Source organism: Sorex araneus, chromosome 1 (genome assembly GCF_027595985.1).
Source record: "Sorex araneus isolate mSorAra2 chromosome 1, mSorAra2.pri, whole genome shotgun sequence".
In the NCBI taxonomy this organism is placed as follows: Eukaryota; Metazoa; Chordata; class Mammalia; order Eulipotyphla; family Soricidae; genus Sorex; species Sorex araneus.
In genome coordinates, this window is record NC_073302.1 from 173,044,801 (window position 1) to 173,068,620 (window position 23,820).

At 42.3% G+C, this 23,820-nt stretch overlaps 1 protein-coding gene across 3 annotated transcripts in view; it reads left to right on the forward strand.

The window, feature by feature from the left end:
* Positions 1-23,820, forward strand: part of LNPEP (leucyl and cystinyl aminopeptidase) — a 111,527-nt gene that overhangs the window by 58,164 nt on the left and 29,543 nt on the right. For all 3 annotated transcript variants that reach the window (XM_055123817.1, XM_055123810.1, XM_004613090.3), the window contains exons 5-11: positions 3,443-3,563; positions 4,155-4,309; positions 6,765-6,878; positions 8,474-8,605; positions 16,394-16,525; positions 18,799-18,959; positions 19,197-19,285. In XM_055123817.1, the coding sequence (XP_054979792.1) occupies positions 3,443-3,563; positions 4,155-4,309; positions 6,765-6,878; positions 8,474-8,605; positions 16,394-16,525; positions 18,799-18,959; positions 19,197-19,285 (904 nt within the window). The remainder of the gene's footprint in view (positions 1-3,442; positions 3,564-4,154; positions 4,310-6,764; positions 6,879-8,473; positions 8,606-16,393; positions 16,526-18,798; positions 18,960-19,196; positions 19,286-23,820) is intronic.

Consider the following 23,820-nt stretch of genomic DNA (forward strand, 5'->3'; position numbering starts at 1 on the left):
TATGTCTGTCTCTCTCTTTCTGACTCATTTCACTTAGCATGATACTTTCCATGTAGATCCACTTATATGCAAACGTCATGACCTCATTTTTTCTAACAGCTGCATAGTATTCCATTGTATATATGTACCAGAGTTTCTTCAACCAGAGTATGACTAAGATTTAATCCTGAAAGCTTTGTAACTGTTCTCACGGTGATTCAGTAAATAATAATAAAAAAAAAAAAAAAAAAAAAGGAGAAGAGCCATTTGTCCAGAACCACCATCTTCTAGTATATTGCAAAAAAAAAAAAAAAAAGACCGACACAAAGAGGAAGAGCAGGAGCACCTGCTGTACGTTAGAAAACATGGAGTTATTCCTTTGGCCACATGCATGCAGATCTACAGGAAAGATGCTGTCATAGACATGAAGGGAATGGGTACTGTCCAAAAAGAAATGCCCCACAAACGTTAACATGGCAAAATCAGAAGAGTCTGCAATGATACCCAACATGCTGTTGGCATTGTCATATGCAAACAAGGGCAAGATTCTTGCCAAGAGAATTTATGTTCAGACTGAGCATTTTAAGCGCTTCCTGAAATGGGTGAAGGAAAACGATCAGGAAGAGAAGGAAGCCAAAGAGAAAGAAACTTGGGTTCCAATGAGTGCTGCAGTCCACCCAGAGAAGCCCGCTCTGTGAGAACCAATGGAAAAGCAGCCTGAGCTGCTGGGCCCGTTCCCCAGGAATTCGTGGTATGAGAGGCGTCTGTTTAAAAATAAAAAGACTCCTGGGCCATGAAAAAAAGAAAAGAAGAATCAAACATGCCTGGAGTTAGACTTTGGTGGCAGCTCTGAGGCGCCCATTTAGTAACATCTTTCTAACCTGCTGCTTCTCCCAGCTGATAAACATTCAGTGTTCAAGTTCAAAAAAAGGATTTTTGTTTTGTTAAAATATTGTAGTCCCAAAGATGGATCCTATTTTGTAATGTTTGACATTAGACTTATTTCACAAGATTCAGGAATGAGTAGTTTGACTACCTTCATGATATTGCCAAATGATTAAAAGTGTCAGGGTTGACAGATTAATAAAAATAAAGTATTTCGTGTGATGGTAAAGACTGTCAAAAATCTATGGAAAAAGAAACATTTGCATTATTGCTACTGTCCACTCTTGTTCCTTAAACCTCATACTGCTTTTAAGAATACATAGTCATCTAATGCATTCCTACAATTAGAATACTATAATTAACTAGAACATTCAGGGGCAGTTTTGAAATATACTTTTGTTGCTTGAGGTTTGTTTTTTTATCATTGCCTAATCTTGTTTTTACCATAGATCTAATTTACAGAATCAGAATCCACAAACACATTGTTGGGCAAGTCTATTTAGCATTCAAACAGAACCTTCAGGAATATTATCCATCTTGTGGTATAATGTGAACTTACTCATATTTAGCCAGGAACATGACTTAATTCCAAATTTTTATTTAAATGTTCCTACTTTAGGTATCTCTTCACCAATTAGGAACATGGTACATAATTTTTGTATGTAATTTACCTATTTCTCATCCATCAGTTATTCTGGATAGACTTGATACTAGTCATTTTTTTCCATGTGGTTTTGTTAAGGGATTTATGCTGTGTTTTTTTCTATGTTCAGCTATTTAGAAAACCTCATACTTTTCAGGAAGCTTTATATTAGAAACATTTTCTATGTCATTTTGAACCCATAGGACAATTCTGTCTTTTTGAAGACAGGGTTTAATTCTCTTTTTGTTTTTGTTTATCTCTCTTTTAATCAAATTAAAGGACCATTAATTTATGCCTCACAAATGTGTTACTCCTTAGGTTGCTCAGAGAACTCCTCTTTAAGAGCACTGTTTATCGTTGTATCTCTTAGGAACATTACAAAGATCTTAGCAAGAGATCTTGCAAGAAAAGTTTTATGTCTTATTACCTGGGCACCAAGTGACAGTTATTTAACAGTGCTTAGAGTCCCCGGACCAAGCCAAGACTTGCTTTGTCAAGCTGGACTGTTCCATTTGTTTATTTCATACTTGTTATGCTTCTATTCTTAAACTAAGCTTGGTAGTGATTATGATGAACAAAAGATTCATATCTAGTCAGAATTCACAGCACATGTTCTTCTAAGGAAGAAGAAAAGTGGAAGAAGAAAACACAAACTGCGCATTTTAATCTTTGTGTTCCGGAAATGGAACCAAGCAGTCAGTCTCGTGGGAACTTCATTTTTCTAGCTTGACTTTTTCTCTAAGAAAAAGTACTTCAGGGGGACAGAGTAAACACTGGGTAGGGTGTTTGCCTTGCATGCTGCCAACTCAGATTTGGTAATTAGCATCCATGTGGTCTCCCAAGCCCACAAGTGAGTGATCTGGGGTGCAGAGCCAGGAGTAAGCCCTGAGCACTGCTGGGTGTCGCCCGTAAACCGAAAAGGAAAAAAAAAAGATGCTTCTTTTTTTTTTTCCCAATTTTATTTTATTTTTATAAAGTTGTTCACAATAGTTCATTACAGGTAATATTCAAACACCAGTCCCACCACCGTGCACAAAAAGGTGCTTCTGAGGCCAAGCAATAGTTTGGGGGTAGGGTGCTGCCCTAGGGTGCACACTGCCCACCCAGGTCCAGTTCCTGGTACCTCATATGCAGTCCCACAGCACCCCAGGAGTGGTCCCTGAGTGCAGAGCTGGAAGAAAGCCATGAGCACTGTTTGGGGCTTCCTCTGGACCCTGTGCCAGGAGTCCCCTGTGCCCAGATTTGGTTTTATTTCATTGCTGTGGTCTCCAACTAAATTTGTCTCACTTTGTAGACATGTTTATTTTGTGTGCAATGTAGACCAGGAAAACAAGCCAATAGCTGGAGGGGGAAAAAAGCCATAAGACTAGAAGGAAAACTCACTGTGCTGTACTTTCTGAGATAGAAAATGTTTTTTTAAGTTGTTTTTGTTTTCCAGGATGATTTCAATAGATGTGCAATTTCTGTTTTACCTATTAATTTTCTACTTCAGTTCCCTCTTTGAGTGTATGCCTCAACACAAGTTTTTCAGTGCCTGGCACTGTCATAAATACTACAAGAGGAAAGTTTAATTTTGTCCTTCAAATAATTCACATTATTGACTGCTCATGGGCAAGGAGGGGCTATTTCAGGTAATGGAGAAGATGAGAGCAATAGTCTAGAGTTAAAGGGGCAGATGTTTGTAAATTGTTCAGTGTGACCCAAAATAGTGCCTCTTGGGTGTTAACTTTAAAAAAATAAGTGTATCAGTTGATGTTTTCAGTATTGTGGCTGTATGTATGGGAGTGCTTTGTTAAACTCGATAGGGGCTAAAAGAAAAGTAGAAGCAGAGTTTCTGTGCTCCCTTGCCACTCTGCACTCCTCAGCTGTGCCAGTCTTGGCAGTGTTCATGCCATCCTCACCCTGTCTTTATAAATATATAATGTTGCCTTTCAGGTTTCTATCTATGCCATACCGGAAAAGATTGGCCAAGTTCACCATGCCTTGGAAACAACTGTGAAGCTTCTTGAGTTTTATGAAAACTATTTTGAAATCCAATATCCGCTTAAGAAATTGGGTAAGAATCATGCAGCATCTTATTTTCATCGTAACATAGACTCGTTTTTTATTGTGTTCGATAGAAGAATTTCTGCCAGAGCTTTAAAATAGCTCTTTTAACATCAGAGCATCACTGCTGTTAAGGTGTGGTCAGTAGGCATTTCTGATTGTTGAGGTGATGCTGATTCCGTGGATGGACCTGAGTGTGAAGCTTTGCAGACGCTTTGTTGTGTCCGGGAGTGCTGTAGAAGTGAGAGTTTGCTCAAAGCTTAGTCCTGAGTTCGGTCAACTTTTAAGATTATCCTTGATAGAAAAAAGAAAGAAGGAGTCCTAGGAACTCAGAAAGGCAATATAATTCAATACTGATTAATGTGAAGCTGTTATTCTAGACAAATGAGAGCTGATTCTAATCTTAGATTAAAGAGTTGGTTTCAGTCTGTCCTTGCTCTGGGAAGTTGCTTTATAGCTTTATTTCTTATGAAGTAATTGGGACTCCTGTCTGTTCAGCCCCCTGCAGCCAATGGGAAGGTGAAGGGCACACACGCTTTTTGTTAGGAGGACAGTATGAATTTGCTACCTCCTCTCCTGAGTTCTTTCTTGTTACACCCAGATTTGGTGGCCATTCCAGACTTTGAAGCAGGAGCAATGGAAAATTGGGGGTTGCTAACCTTCCGAGAAGAAACACTTCTGTGTGACAATAGTACCTCTTCAGTGGCTGACAGGAAACTCATCACGAAAATCATCGCCCATGAACTGGCCCATCAGGTATTACCAACCGAGGCAGTCACTGCCTCATCCTTACGAGATTAGCAGTGGCACAAAGCAGGCTTTTTTCGTAGGAGAGGTTTAGATGCTCATATGAAAAAGTGAACTTTGATTATAGTCTGAAATATGTGACCTTTCCTACTAAAATAAGTTTTTAGCAAAAGTTTCATTTTTATATGAAAAGTCCGGTTGGGCTGGAGCAATAGCACAGCGGGTAGGGCGTTTGCCTTGCACGCGGCCGACCCGGGTTCAATTCCCAGCATCCCATATGGTCCCCTGAGCACTGCCAGGGGTGACTCCTGAGTGCAGAGCCAGGAGTAACCCCTATGCATCGCCGGGTGTGACCCAAAAACCAAAAAAAAAAACAAAAAAAAAAAAAAAGAAAAGAAAAGTCCGGTTGAGGATTCTACCATTTCTGAAGCACGTTCCTGCTTGCTGCCTCAGTCACCATTGTTGAGGTTGCTCTGAGGTAGGAGTCGATGCCACATAAAGCTGTGGGAGCTAAAACTCAGCTCACTGCGTGGCACAATTGAGAAGGCTGGCACAGACCTCGTGGAGTCCCACAGCATTTGGGCGCCGTCGCCCCCTCTGGCTTCACTGCCTGGAGCCCCACAGCATTTGGGCGCTGTCGCCCCCTCTGGCTTCACTGCCTCTCAACAATGCAGTGGCCCGTGGCAGTGTGTGGGCGAGAAGCCTGTTCCTTACATCACACTTCCTTCTCAGGGCCTTTGGGCTGTCGTCATCAGGACTCGACTGATTTCTCCCTCTGCTGCTCCAGCTGTGTCTCTCTTAGTTTGCAGAGGCGGGGCGGGGGTGTCTGACAGGGTGAGCTCACACGTAGTCCTGTGACACAGAGAATATACAGGAGCAGAATCTCACGAGGCAGCAGTCCTGCATTTCCACAGCGCCCTGTCTGTCCTCTTCTCGGCATAGGGCAGGTCAGGGTTGGCTTGAGTCTGGCAGTGTGATGATGGGGACTGTGGAGGAAGGTCGTGTGGCCTCAGCCCCCTTCTGGAGACGTCTCTAAAGGCCAAGGAGAGAAGGGCAGTTCTTGACATGGTACCGCCAGGTGGGCTTGGGGGGGTCTCCTTGAGGGCTCTCATTTCTGGTGCTGGGGGAGTGTTTCCTTGTTACTGCCTTAGTGCTCGCCAATCATTGTGCTCTAAGATGGGTTTTCAGATGGAGTCTTTGCTAGAAAGGCTACTGCAGTTCTCAGAGGGACTTTGTTTCTGTGCCTCAGAACCCTCCCCCTTTGCTGCTGGCGCGAGGCAAGCTGGCCGCATGACTGGCTTGGGGGCACCCAATCCACACAGAGTTTCATGACTGCCTCAGTCCATTTTCTTCAGACTCGTTCTGTCATTGCTTTTCCCTCCTTACTACTTCATAAAAGACATTTGTTCTGGATTATTTACATTCCTCCGCCCCTCTCGGAGAGCCCAGGAAGCTACCGAGAGTATCGAGCCCACACGGCAGAGCCTGGCAAGCTACCCATGGTGTACTGGATATGCCAAAAATAGTAACAATAAGTCTCTCAATGAGAGATGTTACTGTTGCCCGCTCGAATAAATCCATGACAGTGACAGTGATTTACATTCCTGCTTTCTTTTTGTTTGCTTGTTTGTTCTGAGTCACACCAGTAAAGTTCAGAGGGTCCCCCTGGCTCTGCACTCAGAAGTCACTCCAGGTGGTGCTCCGGGAACCAGATGGGATGCTGGGGATCGCGCGTGGGTCAGGCAACTGTAAGGCAAACACTTTCCCCATAGTCACTGTCACTCCAGCCCTGACTTTCTTAGGAATATTGCTTACTTCTGTGTTGGTCCATGTGAAAATCGAGGAGAAATATGTAGTGTGGAATTTCTGACTGTAGAAAAGTCTCTCACACAGAAATTTGGTCTTAATCTGTTGTGAGTGGTGTAGATATATTGTAGAATTATCTTACTTGATTTTACCTGGTAGGAGAATTGCATGATACAGGAAATGCTACTTTTAGAAAAGCAGCTAAAACATGAACATGATTTTGTTAAGTGCTTACCCTTGCTTATCTCTTATCTCTTGCTTATCTTATCTCTTGCTTACCATTCAATTTAGTAAACTATTAAAATTTATATTTTACTTTTAAAGTATATTTGTGAAACTTATAATTATCATACTGTATTTTTAAGATATTATTATTCAGTAGTAGGGGATTGATCTGAGAGTTCAGTTATTAGAAAGTTCCTGAAAAAGTAAATATTGTGTTGGTCTTGGGACCAGAGCTATTATAGTACAGTGTGTCAGTCACTTGCATGCAGCAGACATGGGTTCTGTCCCCAATACCCCATATGAGTCCCTGAGCTCACCAGTAGTGATCCCTGAGCACAGACCAGGAATAAGCCCTGAGCATTACCACGTGTGATCTGAAAACAAAATATAACCAAAAAATCTGTTAATCATTATTTGCTTTTTCTCCCCACAGTGGTTTGGTAATCTGGTAACAATGCAGTGGTGGAATGATCTGTGGCTAAATGAAGGTTTTGCCACTTTTATGGAGTATTTCTCCTTGGAAAAAATATTTAAAGATCTCTCCAGTGTAAGTATAGAATTTGTTGGGCTTTCTGTGAATGCTGGGGCAAATAGTCAAATCTTATCTACTATTTTCATTGCATTTGGAATACTAGAACTGTTTTTTTAATTTTTTTCAATATGTTTTTATTTATTTATTTATTTTTTTTTTTTTTGGCTTTTTGGGTCACACCTGGCGATGCACAGGGGTTACTCCTGGCTCTGCACTCAGGAATTACCCCTGGCGGTGCTCAGGGGACCATATGGGATGCTGGGATTTGAACCCGGGTCGGCCGCGTGCAAGGCAAACGCCCTACCCGCTGTGCTATCTCTCCAGCCCCTCAATATGTTTTTAATCTTAATTGCATTTGGAGTGCTAGAACTGTTTATTATTTAATTGTTTTTATTTTATTTGTAATATATGTGACTCTCCCCCACTTATAAGAATTAAAGTAAAGTTAAATGTCTTTTGTGCAGAACAAAACTTGTGAGTGAGGAGAAACAAATGAAAACCTCTTCTAAGGATGCTCATTTTCACTGTAATCCTCTTCATATGAGTGACCCCCTGAGTCGTTCCAGGCAAACTCGCTGCCTTTCTTAGGTGCAAGTCACATTTTGTGCCTTTCTCAAAGACTTGGAACATCATCCTGTGTCAGCGTGCGAATACTGTGATCACTGTGCTAAGCTCCTGTCTGCATAGCCTTCCTGACCTGGGACAGATGCTGCCCCATCAGGTCTGCCATAGATAGGAAGACAGACTTCCTTCCGTCTCAGATCTCATGACTTCCTGTTATCTTCCTGCATCCAGGGTGTTCCTCTAGAACAGGAGGACTCAGTCTTTTGTTTGAAGTTTTTGTGTAAGACTTGATAGACAAGTTCAGGTGCCAGAAGGAATGAATTTTTGCCAGAACGCTAAGACTCTCTAAATCTGTTTGCTATTTGATTAAGCAAAGAGATGCACAGTTTCACCACTTGGTGGTGCCCAGAATGTTTGAAACTTCTGCCTGTGTTTAAGGGAGCTCATTTACTGAACTCAAGAAGTATTTGTGTTTAAGAGTTTTATTTCAGATGAACCTCAGTTGAGGGAAATGCTTGTAATCTTAATTGGAAAGCTCTCCTGTATGTGACAAATCACCTTAAGGACTAGGTTTTGGTTGTTTTTAACTGAAGGTAGTGTTTTGTTTGTTTTCCTTTTGCGCTACTGGGGAATCACACCCAGGGCCTCAGATATGAAAAGCATGTGCTCTACCACTAAGATAGTTGGTACATCCATCGCTGGCAAAAGGTTTTAACTTTTCAAATGTGTACTAATATTTATTCAAATATTCATCCTAAATATTCAGATTTGACATTTGGTTGCTTCAATGAAATATTCTTAATGCATCCTTATGTTGTTTAGGAAATGTTCTTTTTCATATTGCTGGAAATTATAAATCTTAACTTTTCAACTTAAAGATATACATGAATGACAGTTTTTCTACATTTTTCAAAAAACATAGATTCTAAGGTTTAGTGAAGTTTTTTATTAGTGAAGTTTTATTAGGAAACAATAATTTGTTTAATTTATATAATCACTGGCTTTAACCTTTGATGCTGTTCTTTTTTTCCTGTTTTTATCACTAGTATGAAGATTTCTTAGGTGCTCGCTTCAAAACCATGAAGAAGGACTCCTTGAATTCATCTCATCCACTGTCGTCATCTGTTGGCTCTTCAGAACAGATTGAAGAAATGTTTGATTTTCTTTCCTATTTTAAGGTACTGTGAATGCATGAAAAAACTTAGAGTGGATTTCAAATAAATTTTGTATGTGAGCAGGCTGCATGATTGAGTTTATTTTAAAGATTAAATTACTATTTTCAGGGTTTTTGTTGCATTTTAAGATGTTTGCTTCTATAACTCTTGATCTTAATTATTTGTCTTTCATTTGAAATTCTGGTATTCTGAACAGCTAACCAAATTTTATTACAATGCATTTTCAATTTTTGCTCACTCACTAGATATGTTGGCAGGCTATAACGAGGGATATAGTTTAAATAAGCACTTAGCTGGCTATTGAGAATTGAGTCATGTTTCAAAATCAGAATTGCCAAAATAAGTAAGCAGAAAGAAATTTTAAGACTGGTGTTTAGGAGCCAGAGAGATAGTACAGCAGGCACTTACCTTGCACACAGTTACTTCAGGTTCAGTCTCTGGCATCACACATGTTCTCCCAAGCTCGCCAGGAGCAATCCCTGAGTACAGAGCCAGGAGTAAGTCCTGAGGACCCCCAGGTGTGGCTCAAAAACAAACAAAGAAGACTGAAGACTTGGGGTTTAGATTAATTGGAGATTAGGAACATGGACTCCAGGTTTGGGGTAAAGCAAAGCCAAAGAACTAGATTATGGATTAGGAGCCCTGAAGGTTAGGGAGTGGAAGAGTGGGGTGTCAGTGATTCTTCCATTTGTGTTGAGAGGGAGGAATGAATGTCACTGTGTGTTTGTCTTCTTCCTCTGGCCATTACATGAACTGAGTCGTAATTGACTTTCTGTGCTGCAGCAGCAAGAAATTATGTGAACCATGTGAGGCATAGTCATCATCAGGTGGCCGGGGCATGGGGAGCACCAGGAGGTTTGCATGTGCTAAGTGGGGCATGGGGAGCACCAGGAGGTTTGCATGTGCTAAGTTACCTGCTTTTGCTTGAGATGGTGAGTGTTTCTCTAGGAGAAAATGGGGATTGAAGGAAATTAAGTAACAATATTTGAAGTGAAGAGAATGAGCATAGTAGAGAAAGGCAAGAATAGGCTGGTGAGGGCCAGGGACACACACACACACACACACACACACACACACACACACACACACACACACACTCACTCATATGCATATGTAGAAGACCTTGAATTTGAGACACAGTACAAAAAAAAAAAGGTAAGGGGAATGAGGGAGGAGGCTGGAAAGAAAAGCGAGGTCTGGAAAGAAAAAATTCAAGAATATAAATAGGAGGAATATATTTTTCCTCCTGCTCAGGGAGTGGCAATTATCCCACTGTATTAAGAAAAGTGTGCAGGATAACTTACCAGAATTTTCTGCAAGAAGGAAGTGTCAGTATGGGAAATGTATATTTCAGACATATTTTATTTAGTCTTCATGGTTTTTTTAATCAAATTCTGATGCAGATTGTCTTATGAGAATCATTCATTTGGCAGATCTTTACAAATACCAACCATGCATCTGACATTGTTCTAAGCGCTGGTGTAGATGTATTCCTTTGACAATGGAGCTTCTGGTTCATGGACTGTAGATAGAGCCACAGTGCATAAACGAATGAGTGAGTGAATGGGTGTGGTGTGAATAGGTGAATAAAACATGGTAGGGAAAAACAGCAGAAGAAATGTTTTATGTAAGATGATCGAGGAATACCATGGACATTCAAATACTGTTTGGAAGAGATGGAATAAAGATGGAGTCTGTGTGCAGAAGAGACGAGTGAATCTGGAATTGGCTGTCCTCAGAAGGACCTGAACTAACCTTTGGCTGCTGCCTGGGAACTTGGATTCCTAGAGTTCTGGCTTGCTTTCTCTGCCTGCACTGATTGCTCAGGCAGTGTGATTGAAGTTAATCCTGTTTTCCCTCTGAGAGTCTGAGGGTTTGGTATGTGCTCAGTAGAAGATACTTTCATACTCAGTAACAATCCTAAATGCGCAGTTTTGATGAACCTCACTGGTAGATAGCATTTTATTGGCACAACGTTGTGCTGGAGGATTAAGTGCATCCAGGCTCCCTGAGGAAAGAACTCTTGGCGGTATCTAATTATCTCATGCATCTTTTCCCTTGGCTGATTTTGCTGTACATCCTTTCACCATTGTAAGGCACTGTGATAGGGAGTCTTCCTCAAACCCAGGTACTGCTGTGGGGACCTATGCACAGCTTTCAATAAGAGACTGACGTGTTCCAGCACCAGAAAGAAGCTGAATATCTGGAGGGATATGGTATGTAGGGAATGTGGTATATAAAGTGAGAGGGATTCTGGGGCGCCAATCATTGCTAGGTTGAGAAGAATATGAGATGACCTGGTGTTCTCTGCAGTGAGCTAAAAAGCTGCTAGACTGTGCAGGTACCGCAGTGTGACTCTTTGGATTGATTTCTCAGCTTCCTCTGGCACATGCAGTCAGGTGACAATTGAGACTTCAGTGAATAAGATAAAGAGAGTTATGGAAAAGTTTACTCATGATTCTTCAGCTCCTTTAAAGTATCTGCTTGTTGTGGGGTGCTGGGCCTTGTAGGGAGCACTTGTACTTTCCTCTGAGCAAAATCACCAAAGGTTGAATGGCCCTCTGTGGGCAGCAGCCCGAGCCTGGTGGAGCAGTCTTTACAGCAGAGGCTGAGGAGGAGCACACAGATGAATTGGAGATGCAGAAGTGCAAGTGTAAAAGGGTTTCGTAGGTCCCAGGTGTAAAACTTGGGGGTCCACGGAGGGTCGCTCTGTCTAGCTTCCTGGCATCACGGCCCTGTGTGCTTTTGCAGCACTGGGATGGGTGGCCAGAAGTCCATCGGAGGGTAACGGTGGGCCTGGGCAGCTGTCAGGTGCTCTGATGGCCTCTTCCACCACTGACCACTGCATCTGGGTCTCCATCATCGCAGATCAAGATGAGCAGTGTGGCTGAGCTGCCCGGGACAGAGTGACTGCAAGGCTTTCTCCAGCCCATCCATGTCTGTCTGGCAGGCGAGCTTCAGGCTGTGCCCCTGAAACCTAGGGCCTCTGAGAGGAGAGCCAGCTGCCCTCCCCCTGCCTGCTTGCTCTCTCCAGCTCCCTGAGAGCCTGATCTTCCCATAATGCCACCTGGGCCCGCAGCTGGGCTGCTGTGGGGGGGTGGCGGGGGAGCCTTCAAGCCCTGGCCACCGCCCAGGCCCTCTCAGTCTCTGGGCAGCCTCTTCTGGGCACGCATGACCACACACCTCTCAGACTTGGCCCAGAGATACCCTTGAGTGCTGGTTCATCCAGGCCCTGCACCCCCCCACCCCCACCCCGGGCGTGTGTGGGACTGCACATGTGATGGAAGATTGAGTTGTGGGGGCTTGTTCATATTCACAGCAGGACAGGCCCTGGGGAGATGCAGAGCCGTAGCTGTATGGGCTGCCTCAGGAAGACTCCAGAGCTGTGGGCCTGGTGATGCCCACTGGAACAGGACAGCAGTGGGAGAGGCCGAGACGGGATGAGAGGAAGTCTGGGAAACCCAAGCAGAAACCTTAGTACCCAGATAATACAGGGGTAAGATAGAAAAATAGAATGGGGTTCAAAGTGGAATGGAAGAAGTTGGGGGAAAAAAATCAGTGAGTGTGAAGGTAGAATAGTGGAAATCCAATTATGTATGCAAAAAGACGTGAAGATCACCTGAAGCGATGTGAAGGTGGCAAGGAAAGAAAGTAAGTTCACGTGGCAGCGGTTTCAGGAGGAGAGCGAGACAGAAATCTTACTTGCAAAAGTAAGAGCCAGGAGCTTTGCCAAGCTGGGCAGTGGCAGTGGCTTAGTTGCCACTGGTCTTTGTTTTTGTCTCATTGAATCACTGTGAGATAGGTCCTTACAGAGCTGTTTGTGATCAGGTTTCAGTCATACAGTGTTCCGACACCCATCTCTCCACCTGTGCACATTTCTCAACACCAGTGTCCCCAGGTTCGCTCCCATCACCCTCCATACAACCCTAGCCTGCCTCTGTGGCAGGATGGCAAGCACCCTCCCTCTCTCTGTCTCTCTCTCTGTCTCTGTCTCTCTCTCCCCCCCTTGCCCTCGCTCTTGCTCTCGTCCCCCCCCCATCTCTCTCACTCTCTTGCTCTCTCGCTCTCCCGACCCCCACCCCCCACTGTTGATGGGCAGTAACTGAGCCCAGAGGCTACAAGAATATTTCAGCTCTTTATCAGATTACCCAGAGGTATGGAACAACTGCATTGGGCAGCTGGTTTGAAATTAAGAGTTCCCATGAAACAAGCTGTTTCAGGAGGGGGTGGAAGCCCCGTGCATGCAGAGGGTGGGTTGCTGTGGTCCTCCTGGGAGAGCCACCTGACTCTTCCTGTTGGTGGAGCAGCATGCTCCCTCTACCAGCCCGGTGCAGCTTCATTGCCCAACAGACAGAATTAACTTGATCATCCCAGCAAGCAGCTGACTCAATGGACTAGTAACTCCAGTTCTTTACCTGTCAGAACTCATTAACTTGTGCCTATCCATCACCAGTAAAGCGGTCTTTATCATGGAAAATAAGTTTGCCAAACTTAGAAAAGTGTTAGACACCTAGATCCAGGAAGCCCTTTGTTTCAAAGTAGAGCCAAAAGATAGCAAGGTGCATCACAAATTACAATGGCAAAAATCAAAGAGAGAAGCAGCAGAGGATCCCCTAGAAGAAAACCCCAGGAGACTCGTAGATTTTGTACTGGAAATGCTACAACCTAGAAAGGAATGGTGCAGTTCTTTAAAAGTGCTGAGGCAAGTCCTCCAACCACAAGTACTCTGCCCACCTGGTTATCCCTCAGACATGAAGGACAAAGAGTGAGCTTTTCAGAGAAACAGTGCTGAGACAGCTGCTGGCCTTGCTCTTCAGACTCACCAACTAAATTTCTGAGTAGTTACACACTAAGCTGCCAAAATTCATGGATTCACCATTACCCGGGCTGACAACTCTGGGACACTCTTGGAAGGTAGCCAAGCAGAGTCCCCACCTTGCTAAAGCCCCTACAGCCACCCCCACCCCCCACCCCTGCAGCTACGCCAGTGCTCAACTCCACAGCTTCACTAAGAATCTCTGCAGAGATAATAAACTGCGACAATTCCAGGTACCCCTATATTAGACTGAGAACTCTGGGGTCTTCCTTGGAGTTCTGGTGGGCAGCTTTCCCCTCTTCCCGCCCCAACCCCCAGTACTTCCTGAAACCCTGGTAGCCAGTCCAAATTAAATGGGAAAGTCATGTAGAAGCCAACTAAGCTCAACAAAAACACAGAAGGCTCAACTAGCAACAAACCACTCAGATAAGGACCTAACCTGTGGTGTGATACAGTTTTCACAAATTTTATTTTACTTAAGTATTTTTGATAGTTCCTTTAATCATTTAGTTGTAACAAACAAGCAACATAAAATAAATTATTGTTTGCCTACTAAGGGGACAGTCTTGGGCGGGGGGCGTTGGGAAAATGGGGACAGTGACTGGGGGGAGATCACTCAGATGGTAGGATTGGTGTTGTAATATTGAAAGCCTACAGCAGCTGTATTATGAACAACTTTGTAAACCATGGTGTTTAAATAAATATTTATTTAAAATAATAATCAAGTACTCTTGGAGAAAAGAGAAGAGAAAGAAACAGTACTTGAAAGGACTTCATCACCACCAAACCAGCCCTGCAAGAAATGCTTAAAATACTTCTATAAAAGGCAAAAAATCCCCACTTGGGAGTGCTAAGATTGGTAAAAACTTCGAAGAAGGAGAGGAGATTAATGATGAGGAATCTTTTTTTTTGGGGGGGGAGGGGTATTTCTTTCCTTCTTGTCTCTGTTGATTCTTTCTTTCTTGTCTCTGTTCTTGTTAAGGTTAGAGAATTTTCAATTCCAGATTTTACATTATTTTTCTATTCTAAAATTTATATCTGGACCTGGGATATGGCTCAGTGGTAGAGTCACATGTAATACTACATGTAAATCTTGGGTTTGCCCCACACACACACAGAGACACTCTCATGAATGTGGTTTTATCAACACAATTGACAGTGCTACCGTCAGCGTGTTCAAGTGAGGACAGTGACCTGGACTTCGCTTGTTAATTTTTTTCTTTCAATAAAATTTTATCTTCCTTTTTTTTTATATGATGGTTCACAATATTTGATTACATTTAATATTCAAACACCAATCCCACCACCATTACACCTTCCCTCCATATCCCAATATGACCATATTTGGGATGTTTCCATCCCAACCCCAATCCCTGTCCCAAAGCACAACTGAAATAATATATCTTGTATTGTTTGTTATGAAAAACTGCTGAAAATGCTACAAAAAAAAAGTATCCATAGAAAAAACAGTGTGAAGATTGTTCTATTTTGGCAGAGACCATTAAGACTTTCTTTAGGATATATATACATGTATAAATAGATATTTTTTCAGATACATATACAAAGTTCACATCATTTACCCTTTAACAACATGTTAGTGATATCCTAAAGAAAGTCTTAATGGTCCCTGCCCAAATAGAACAATCATAGAGGGATTATAGATATTTTCCCTCTCTGTTGGTTGCCTGCTATTTGAACAGGCCCAACCGTGTGGGGATCGGCCTTGAGCGTGGCAACAGTTGGGTTGTGGAGGTTTCTGGCTGCCGGGGCTGGGTCCCTTGGGGTGGGGAGGGCTCTCACCAACCCCTTCTGGGGCGCCCCAAGTGAAACAGCCTGGCGTGGGGTCCAGAGGCATGGCTGTGGTGGACATCATGTTGTGCTCCCTTCTGGGAGAGAAAGCCAGCCCTGTGATCTGGATGGTGGCTGATGACGAGATTATCTGGGCCAGCAGGAAGTGGCTTATGGGTGTGACCCCTGGGTTGCCAGAGACTAGACTTCGCTTGTTAATGTGATTGTTGAAGGGAGGAAAACCATGGTGCTGGAGAGAGGAGGAGCTGTTGGAAACAAGACGGAGATTTGCAGAGTGAAATAATATTAGTAGGCATCAAATTGTTACATGTATCTCATTGTTCTGGTGACTTAGCATTGCTCCATTTTTATTGGAAGTGAAATTCAAAATTATTTTTGTCCCCACTATAGTCGAGGCATTGTTTTGATCGTCACAGTAGAGCTTTGTGCTGTTTTTCCACTCATACCGTTAAAAAGAACAAAATACATACCTAGTTACAGGGACTGAGATAAATTGAAAATGAAGAGCTGGGGTGTCTGTGGAATCAGGGAAGGCCTCACAGAGGAGGTGGTTTCAGGGTTAGAGGTGACATGTGTATCTGTAAGTACTGCACTCATGGTTCTGAGCTGGTGACACCTGCTTGCTGCCCACACATTTACCAATTCCAAATGTGTATGAAGGGCCCCCAAGGATGGACAGTACTTGAGCAACATGGCACACTAAACAGGAAGGAAGAGTGGTACCCAGCACAATCTTTGGGAGTCCTGCTAAACTTGTCGTCTCCAGCACAGAATTCACAGGTTGGGGTGGGTACTGCCACTGAATATTGAACATATTTTTCTTCTAAAATCTATTTGTAAACACTAAACTTTTTAACACTAATACTAAAACAATGGTAGACCAAGCAAAACGGCTCTTTGTAGAATTCATGCACTTGAGAAATCTGGTCTATTATTCCTTTTCAAATCACTTAAACTAATTTTGAATTATGTCCACATTTGGTTTTATGAGATGTATCATAAATGTATCATATAACCAGGTTGTATATACTAATGTATACTTCAGAATATACAAATGCTACCATTTTGTAGAATATGCAGATGTTATATTTTTAATTTTAGGTTCTTTATTCTGTGGCTACAGTTTTCTCTTATTTTCCTCTTTCTCATCTTTTTTTTTTAAATAGGGAGCTTCTCTTTTGTTGATGCTGAAAAATTACATGAGTGAAGATATATTTCAACATACAATTATTCTGTACCTACATAATCATAGCTATGCATCCATTCAGAGTGATGATTTATGGGACAGTTTTAATGAGGTAAGTCATCTGGATATTTTATTTAGCACCTAAATTATTGAAGAGACAATTCTTCTATTTATATTTGTTAAAATATGTAAGTAAGTCATGATGCCAACTACAGCTCATACAGTATAAAGTTAAAAGAAAAAAAAATGGGAATACCAGTCTTGGAGAACATTGTCTGTGACCTTGGATGACTTTTGATTCTATCCCTTCGTCTCTCTCTTCTTACTCCATAGTAAAGTTGTCTTTTCTGCATTCATCTGCCAGTGAATTTGGCTGGCTTGCTTTGTATCTCTCTCGTCCTTTCCTTGCCCCCATCTCATGATGTTATTTCTTCTGGACTCTGTCCCCACAAGTTCTGCCCTTGGTGACCATGTTCCTTTAGTGTAGATGCTCTGTCACAAGCTGACTTCTCTGGCTTCAAACCACCCTGAGTCACACTTTACTGTCCGGATTGTGGTGGTCCTACAAGGGTTCTGAGGAACAGGGTGATTTGTAGCAGTGTGTAAAGTCAGAATGGTGAATGCATGCCAGCTACACAAACCTTTGGAGCATTTGGGTTTGCTGCCCTATACTTGACCAGTGATTCTTAGTGTTTTGAGAGGTCACAGATTATTTGAAGTTTGATGAGAATTCTGTAGGGGGACACACATACATGCCACATAGCACATGTAGTGGCCAAGTATTGTGGGCCCTGGCATTGAGAACCTTTTCTCTGAGTCTCTCGCGCATGCTTTCTGCTGCGCAGCCTCTGAAATCTGCTATTTTCTCACCGTTGACTCTGCCCAGAAGACACTTTTCTTTTCTCCAACTGCATGACTTCTCTTTAAGAAAAGAAAGGGCTCAATCACCATTGGCAAGTAATTTCCAAATCACTGTTATCCCTTTTACAATGGCAGTTTAATTGAAAGCCATGCTGTTTGCTTTGTACTCTCTGTAGTTTCTCCTGACATTTAGAGTATGTTTGCCTTCCTTACTGACTTTGGCTTTTTCATCAGTGTTTTCGTATCCTAGCCTAGTCTCTTACATCATGGGGGGTGGGGGCTTAGCATCCCCTTACACATGCAGCAGCCTTTGGTTTCATTGTTTTTCAAAGATCCAAAACCACCTCGCTTTGGTTTGTTAGTTTCCTAAGCTTTTGTCCAGAAATCAGTAGGTAAGAGCTGTGAAACATGTAAGAGCAACATCCAACGAATATGTGAGGTGCTGCATTCTTTGTTGTTCTTCAATAAGTGCTCATCGAGCAGTTGCATTTAGACCTGGCACGCACTGGCCCAGTGCAGTGAGGTATTACTAGATGCAAAGGCTTGGGGGATTTTTTTGTTTTGTTTTGGGGCCACAACAGTGGTGTTCAAGGGTAATTCCAGGCTCTTTACTCAGGAATTACTCCTGGCCATGCTTGGGGGAACATATGGGGTCTGAGGATAGAACCCAGGTTGCCCATGTGCAAGGCAAACACCCTCCCCGCTGAACTACCTCTCTAGTGCCGCCAGTGCAACTCCTTTACCACTCCATCACTTCACTTGTTTGTCCCTCGAATCCATGTGTGATCTACAAACATAATTGAATATTGAATTTAAGTCACCCCCTTTGTAGAGATGGTGGTTTAAAAATTGTGTCTTAATCTTTGACTCCAGATGTCTCAGAGATAGTGGGCAGTTGAGGGCTCGTGGCTCGCTTCACTGGAATCTAGATTTTGTAGACAAGTTCCTGTGTTTTCTGGAATAGAGGGTTTGTGATCATCTGGACATTCAGCATTGTTCTCTAATAGACTTAATGTTGTTCCAGTCTTCCTGTAGTGTTTTTTTTGCTTAAATTGCACAACACCTTGACCTTCCCATATTGGTAGTTCTTTGATGAAAGAACTGGAGCATTTGAAGTTCAGCATCTGAAAGCAGAGTTAACAGAGAGGTAACAGAGAGAAGCTCCCTCTAACCCACAGGGAATAGTTACAGTGCCTGTTTCTAGACTGTGTTAATGGTCATGGGGTGTCTGAAAGAACAGCCACAACTTCCTCAGGGCATGAATGAAGGCTCTCTTCTGAGATTCGTTCTCTGATTATCACTTCAATCTGTTCCAGGTTACTTGGTTTTAAGCAGTTGCTCATTCGCCTGGTTTAAAAAATGAAAATTCAGCTCAGTTTTGTACCTTTTTTTGATTATTAGCAATAAATGTAGTTTTCATCACATGTGATAGGGAAAGATAGAAGGATATAGACAAATCAATCATACATTAATGTTTTTTAAGATGTTGTTTCTCTTTAAACAAAATAATATTTTTTTTCCTAGATTACAAACAAAACACTAGATGTAAAGAAAATGATGAAAACATGGACTCTGCAAAAAGGCTTTCCATTAGTGACTGTTCAAAGGAAAGGGAAGGAACTCCATGTCCAACAAGAAAGGTTCTTTTTAAATATGAAACCTGATATTCAACCTTCAGATGCAAGGTATATGTCCACTTTCTTCCCCTGCTCTCTCTCTTGCATCCTCAGATTAAAATGTCTAAATGTCTTTAATGTCTATTAAAATGTCTACAGAGGTTCTGTGAAACCTAATAAGATTGTCTCTTTCTGAGAACAGCTTGAAACTGCCCACCTCCCTACCCCCCTTCAGGCAACAGATTGTGATGAAAATGCTGGAAGGAATAATAATCTTCCAATACATTCTTTTTTTTTTTTTCACAGTTATCTGTGGCATATTCCACTCTCCTATGTCACTGGGGGAAGAAATTATTCGGATTATCGATTGGTATCATTACTGGACAAGAAATCAGGTTTGACTATAATTTTTATCTATTAAGAAATTGGAAACATATGTTCAGGCAGCAGAGGGAGGTTGTGATTGCCACTGCAGTCACAAACCTTTAGGAGTCCCTTCTACACCATGTGGCCAACACGATTTTCTGTGCCCCCTGTGCAGACCGAGTCTTGGGTCTGTGAAAGTATCAAAAGTCACATTGGGTGTGCCCGAGTGTCCTGCTAGGAAAGAGTCCTGCTGCGTTTCGGAATCCTCAGTGTGCACTGTTTCCTCTGAATAAGGGGCTGCAGGAATATCATGATTCCTTAAACTGTGATCTGCTGTCTGCTTTCTAGGGGAGTAGACTTGTACAACTATATTTTAACAAGCACCCTGGATGGCTCTTAGACAGGTTGATTCATGACCTAGATTTATAGTTACTAATTATTTCAAAATGTCCTGCAGACATAACATGCATTTTTTTGGTAATGAGAAAATGGGGCCAGAAGTTGTGATAACAAAGAGGGGGATAATAAAATGTAAGGACCATATATGTTGACCACAAGGTTATAAAAAGCAATTGAAACATAGTTTATGGCCATCTGTTCCGTACCATTATGAATACCACACCATGTATCATCTTAATTTACACCCTGGAAGAACCTAAGGCTCTCTATCCAGTAAGAATGTTAGTGGTGCTCTTGTCGATGACAGGGTTCTTCCTTGAATTTAGATCTGTTGCTCAAGCCTGTATTTCTGAGAAGGAAGTAGACCTCTGTAGTTAGAGGAACGGACTTTGGAACCTGATAGCCTGGCTCAACTCTGTAATTTGGGGTTATATAAAACTCTGAGCTTCATTCCCTCAGTTGTAGAATGAAATGGTGATTTACTTACCTCCTGGGATTATGGTAGAGAGCAAATATGTTTATTTGTATAAAGCACCTAAAAAAATTCCCAGTATACATTATGAGCTATGTAATTGTTAGCTATTGATATAAAACAGTCTTTAGACATAATATGTGCATATGATGTAGTAACCATTGATAATGCCAATCGAAATACAAGCATTTAATTGCAATTCAGAGTGTTACAGTAACAGTTTAATTGTTTGAAACAAGAAGAACCCTTGATGATGCCATTATGTCTTTGTAGAGTAATTGGAGGGACCAGAAAGTGGTGCATTTTGTGATGAAAATAAAACTTTATTGCTGGATTCCAGATAACTAGCTAAGATTAGTACTTCTTAATCCTGACACTACATTAAAATCGGCTGGTGAATTAATTTAATTTAAATTTTATTTTACCTACTGTGATTTACAGTTTTATGGTTGTGTTAATGGTAGGGTCTCATGCATACAACATTTAAACATGAGATTTGCCACTGTAGTGTCCTTTTCCCTCCACCATTCATTATCTTAAGGCTTTTCCCCTTTCCCACTTCCCCATTCTGGAAATCTCCATTTCAGTCCCCTGCCTTTACTGCCCTCATTACTCTGTTCTGTGGACCAGTTCTGAGATTCTATTGCTTTGGGCCATTGGTTATTCCCTAACTGTGCTTCTTTGTATCTCAGGTGTGAGAGACATTCTGTATCTGGCTTCTCTCCTGGCTGACTTCACTGAGCATCATACCCATCCAGATAGTGGCAAATTGCATGATTTCATCTTTTCTTACAGAATGCAAAATTATTCCACTGTGTATATATACTATATATATTTTTTTCCCATTTAACCGGCATTTAAAAATTTGTTTTAGGCACTGCAATTCACAATATTGATAATGTCAATTAATATTAATACTAACCATGCAGGCCTGGTTAGTATTAATACGAGACATCCAAGCCTGCTCGGATCGGGACTGGGCCTCCTCTGTCCAGATTTCCCATTTCCCAGTAGCTAGGTGGTCACACCCAGGGACTGCCCCCGGCACCGTGTAATCCCATCCACTGCCAGCATCCAGAGACCTAAAAGCAAGCCCCCAGAAGCACACGGCCAATTTGAGGCAGCGCGATATCTTATAACTTACTTCTCCCTCTGAGAGAACCTGGCAAACTACCGGGAATTTCCTGCCCACGTGGGAGAGCCTCGCAAGGTCCCCATGGTGTATTAATATGCCAAAACCAGTAACAAGCTGGGTCTCATTCCCCTGACCCTGAAAGAGTCTCCAATATGACATCATTGGGAAAGACATGTAAAAAGAGGCTTCTAAAATCTCAGGGCTTGGACAAATGGAGACATTACTGAGACCACTCAAGAAATTCGACAATCAGGGCTGGAGCAATAGCACAGCGGGTAGGGCATTTACCTTGCACGCGGCCGACCCGGGTTAGAATCCCAGCATTCCGTATGGTCCCCTGAACACTGCCTGGAGTAATTCCTGAGTGCAGAGCCAGGAGTAACCCCTGTGCATCGCCGGATGTGACCCAGAAAGCAAAAAAAATTTTAAAAAAAAGATTCGACAATCAATGGGATGATGATGATGATGATGATGATGATGATGATGATGATGATGATGATGACAACTCTCAGTGACCTTTGGAAGGATATCTAACCTCAGTAAAACCAGTGATACTATCACCCTACTTGAAAGGGATCTGTAAGGGAATTTTCAGACCTCTCAGTGAAGGGTTTTGGAGACGTCTGCTTTGGTCACTACTTTGCTTTTTTAGCTTAGTTTTTTGTTTTTTTTTTAATTTTTTTTATTTTTAATTAGTGAATCACCATGAGGGTACAATTACAGATTTATACATTTTTGTGCTCATGTTTCCCCCATACAAAGTTCAAGAACCCTTCCCTTCACCAGTGCCCATTCTCCACCACCAGTAAACCCAGCATCCCTCCCACCCTCCCCAGTCCCGTCTCCCCCCACCCCAAACTGCCACTATGGCAGGGTATTCCCTTTCGTTCTCTCTCTCTGATTAGGTGTTGTGGTTTGCAATAAAGGTGCTGCGTGGCCATTGTGTTCAGTCTCTAGTCTACATTCGGCCTGCATCACCCCTCCCCTGCATGACCTCCGACCACATTTTACTTGGTGTTCCCTTGTCTGAGTTGCCCAGAATGAGAGACCAGCTTCCAAGCCATGAAGTCAACCTCCTAGTACTTATTTCTACTATTCTTGGGTGTTAGACTCCTAGTCTATTATTCTATATTCCACAGATGAGTGCAATCTTTCTATGTCTGTCTCTCTCTTTCTGACTCATTTCACTTAGCATGATACTTTCCATGCTGATCCACTTATATGCAAACTTCATGACCTCATTTTTTTCTAACAGCTGCATAGTATTCCATTGTATAGATGTACCGAAGTTTCTTCAACCAGTCATCTGTTCTAGGGCACTCGGGTTTTTTCCAGATTCTGGCTATTGTAAACAGTGCTGCAATGAACATATAAGTGCAGATGTCAAAGAAACTCTTAGAAACAATTGACCTGTACAGTAAAGTCGCAGGCTATAAAATCAATACCCAAAAATCCATGGCCTTCCTATATGCAAACAATGAGACAGAGGAAAGGGACATGAAAAAAGCAATCCCGTTCACAATCGTACCCCAGAAAATCAAATACCTTGGAATCAGCTTAACTACAGAAGTAAAGGACCTCTACAAAGAAAACTATAAAACACTACTCCATGAAATAAAAGAGGACATGAGGAAATGGAAACATCCCCTGCTCATGGATAGGGAGAATAAACATTGTCAAAATGGCAATACTCCCCAAAGCATTATACAGATTTAATGCGATCCCTATAAGGATACCCATGGCACTCTTCAAAGAAACGGATCAAGCGATCCTGAAATTTATATGGAACAATAAACGCCCACAGATAGCTAAAACAATTCTTGGGGAAAAGATGATGGGAGGCATCACCCTCCCCAACCTTAAACTCTACTACAAAGCGGTAACAATTAAAACAGCATGGTACTGGAACAAAGGCAGAGCTGAAGACCAATGGAACAGGGTGGAATATCCCTACACACAACCTCAAATGTACGATCATCTAATCTTTGATAAGGGAGCAAGAGATGTGAAGTGGAGCAAGGAAAGCCTCTTTAACAAGTGGTGCTGGCACAACTGAACAACCACATGTAAAAGAATGGGCTTAGACCTCGACCTGACACCATGCACAAAAGTCAGATCAAAATGGATTAAAGACCTCAACATCAGACCACAAACCATAAGGTACATTGAAGACAAGGTCGGCAAAACCCTCCACGATATTGAAGATAAAGGTATCTTCAAAGATGACACGGAACTGAGCAATCTAGTAGAAACAGAGATCAACAAATGGGACTACATTAAACTAAAAAGCTTTTAGCTTAGTTTTTATGTATCACTGTATCTAACTGTCATCCTGTTGCTTATCAATTTGCTGGAGCGGGCACCAATAATGTCTCGATTGTGAGACTTGTTACTGTGTTTGGCATATGAGTACGCCACAGGAGCTTGCCTGGCTCTGCCGTGTGGGTAAGATACTCTTGGTAGCTTGCCGGGCTCTCTGAGAAGGGCAGAGGAACCATACCCGGGTCAACTGCATGCAAGGCAAATGCCCTACCTGCTGTGCTATCACTCCTAGAAAA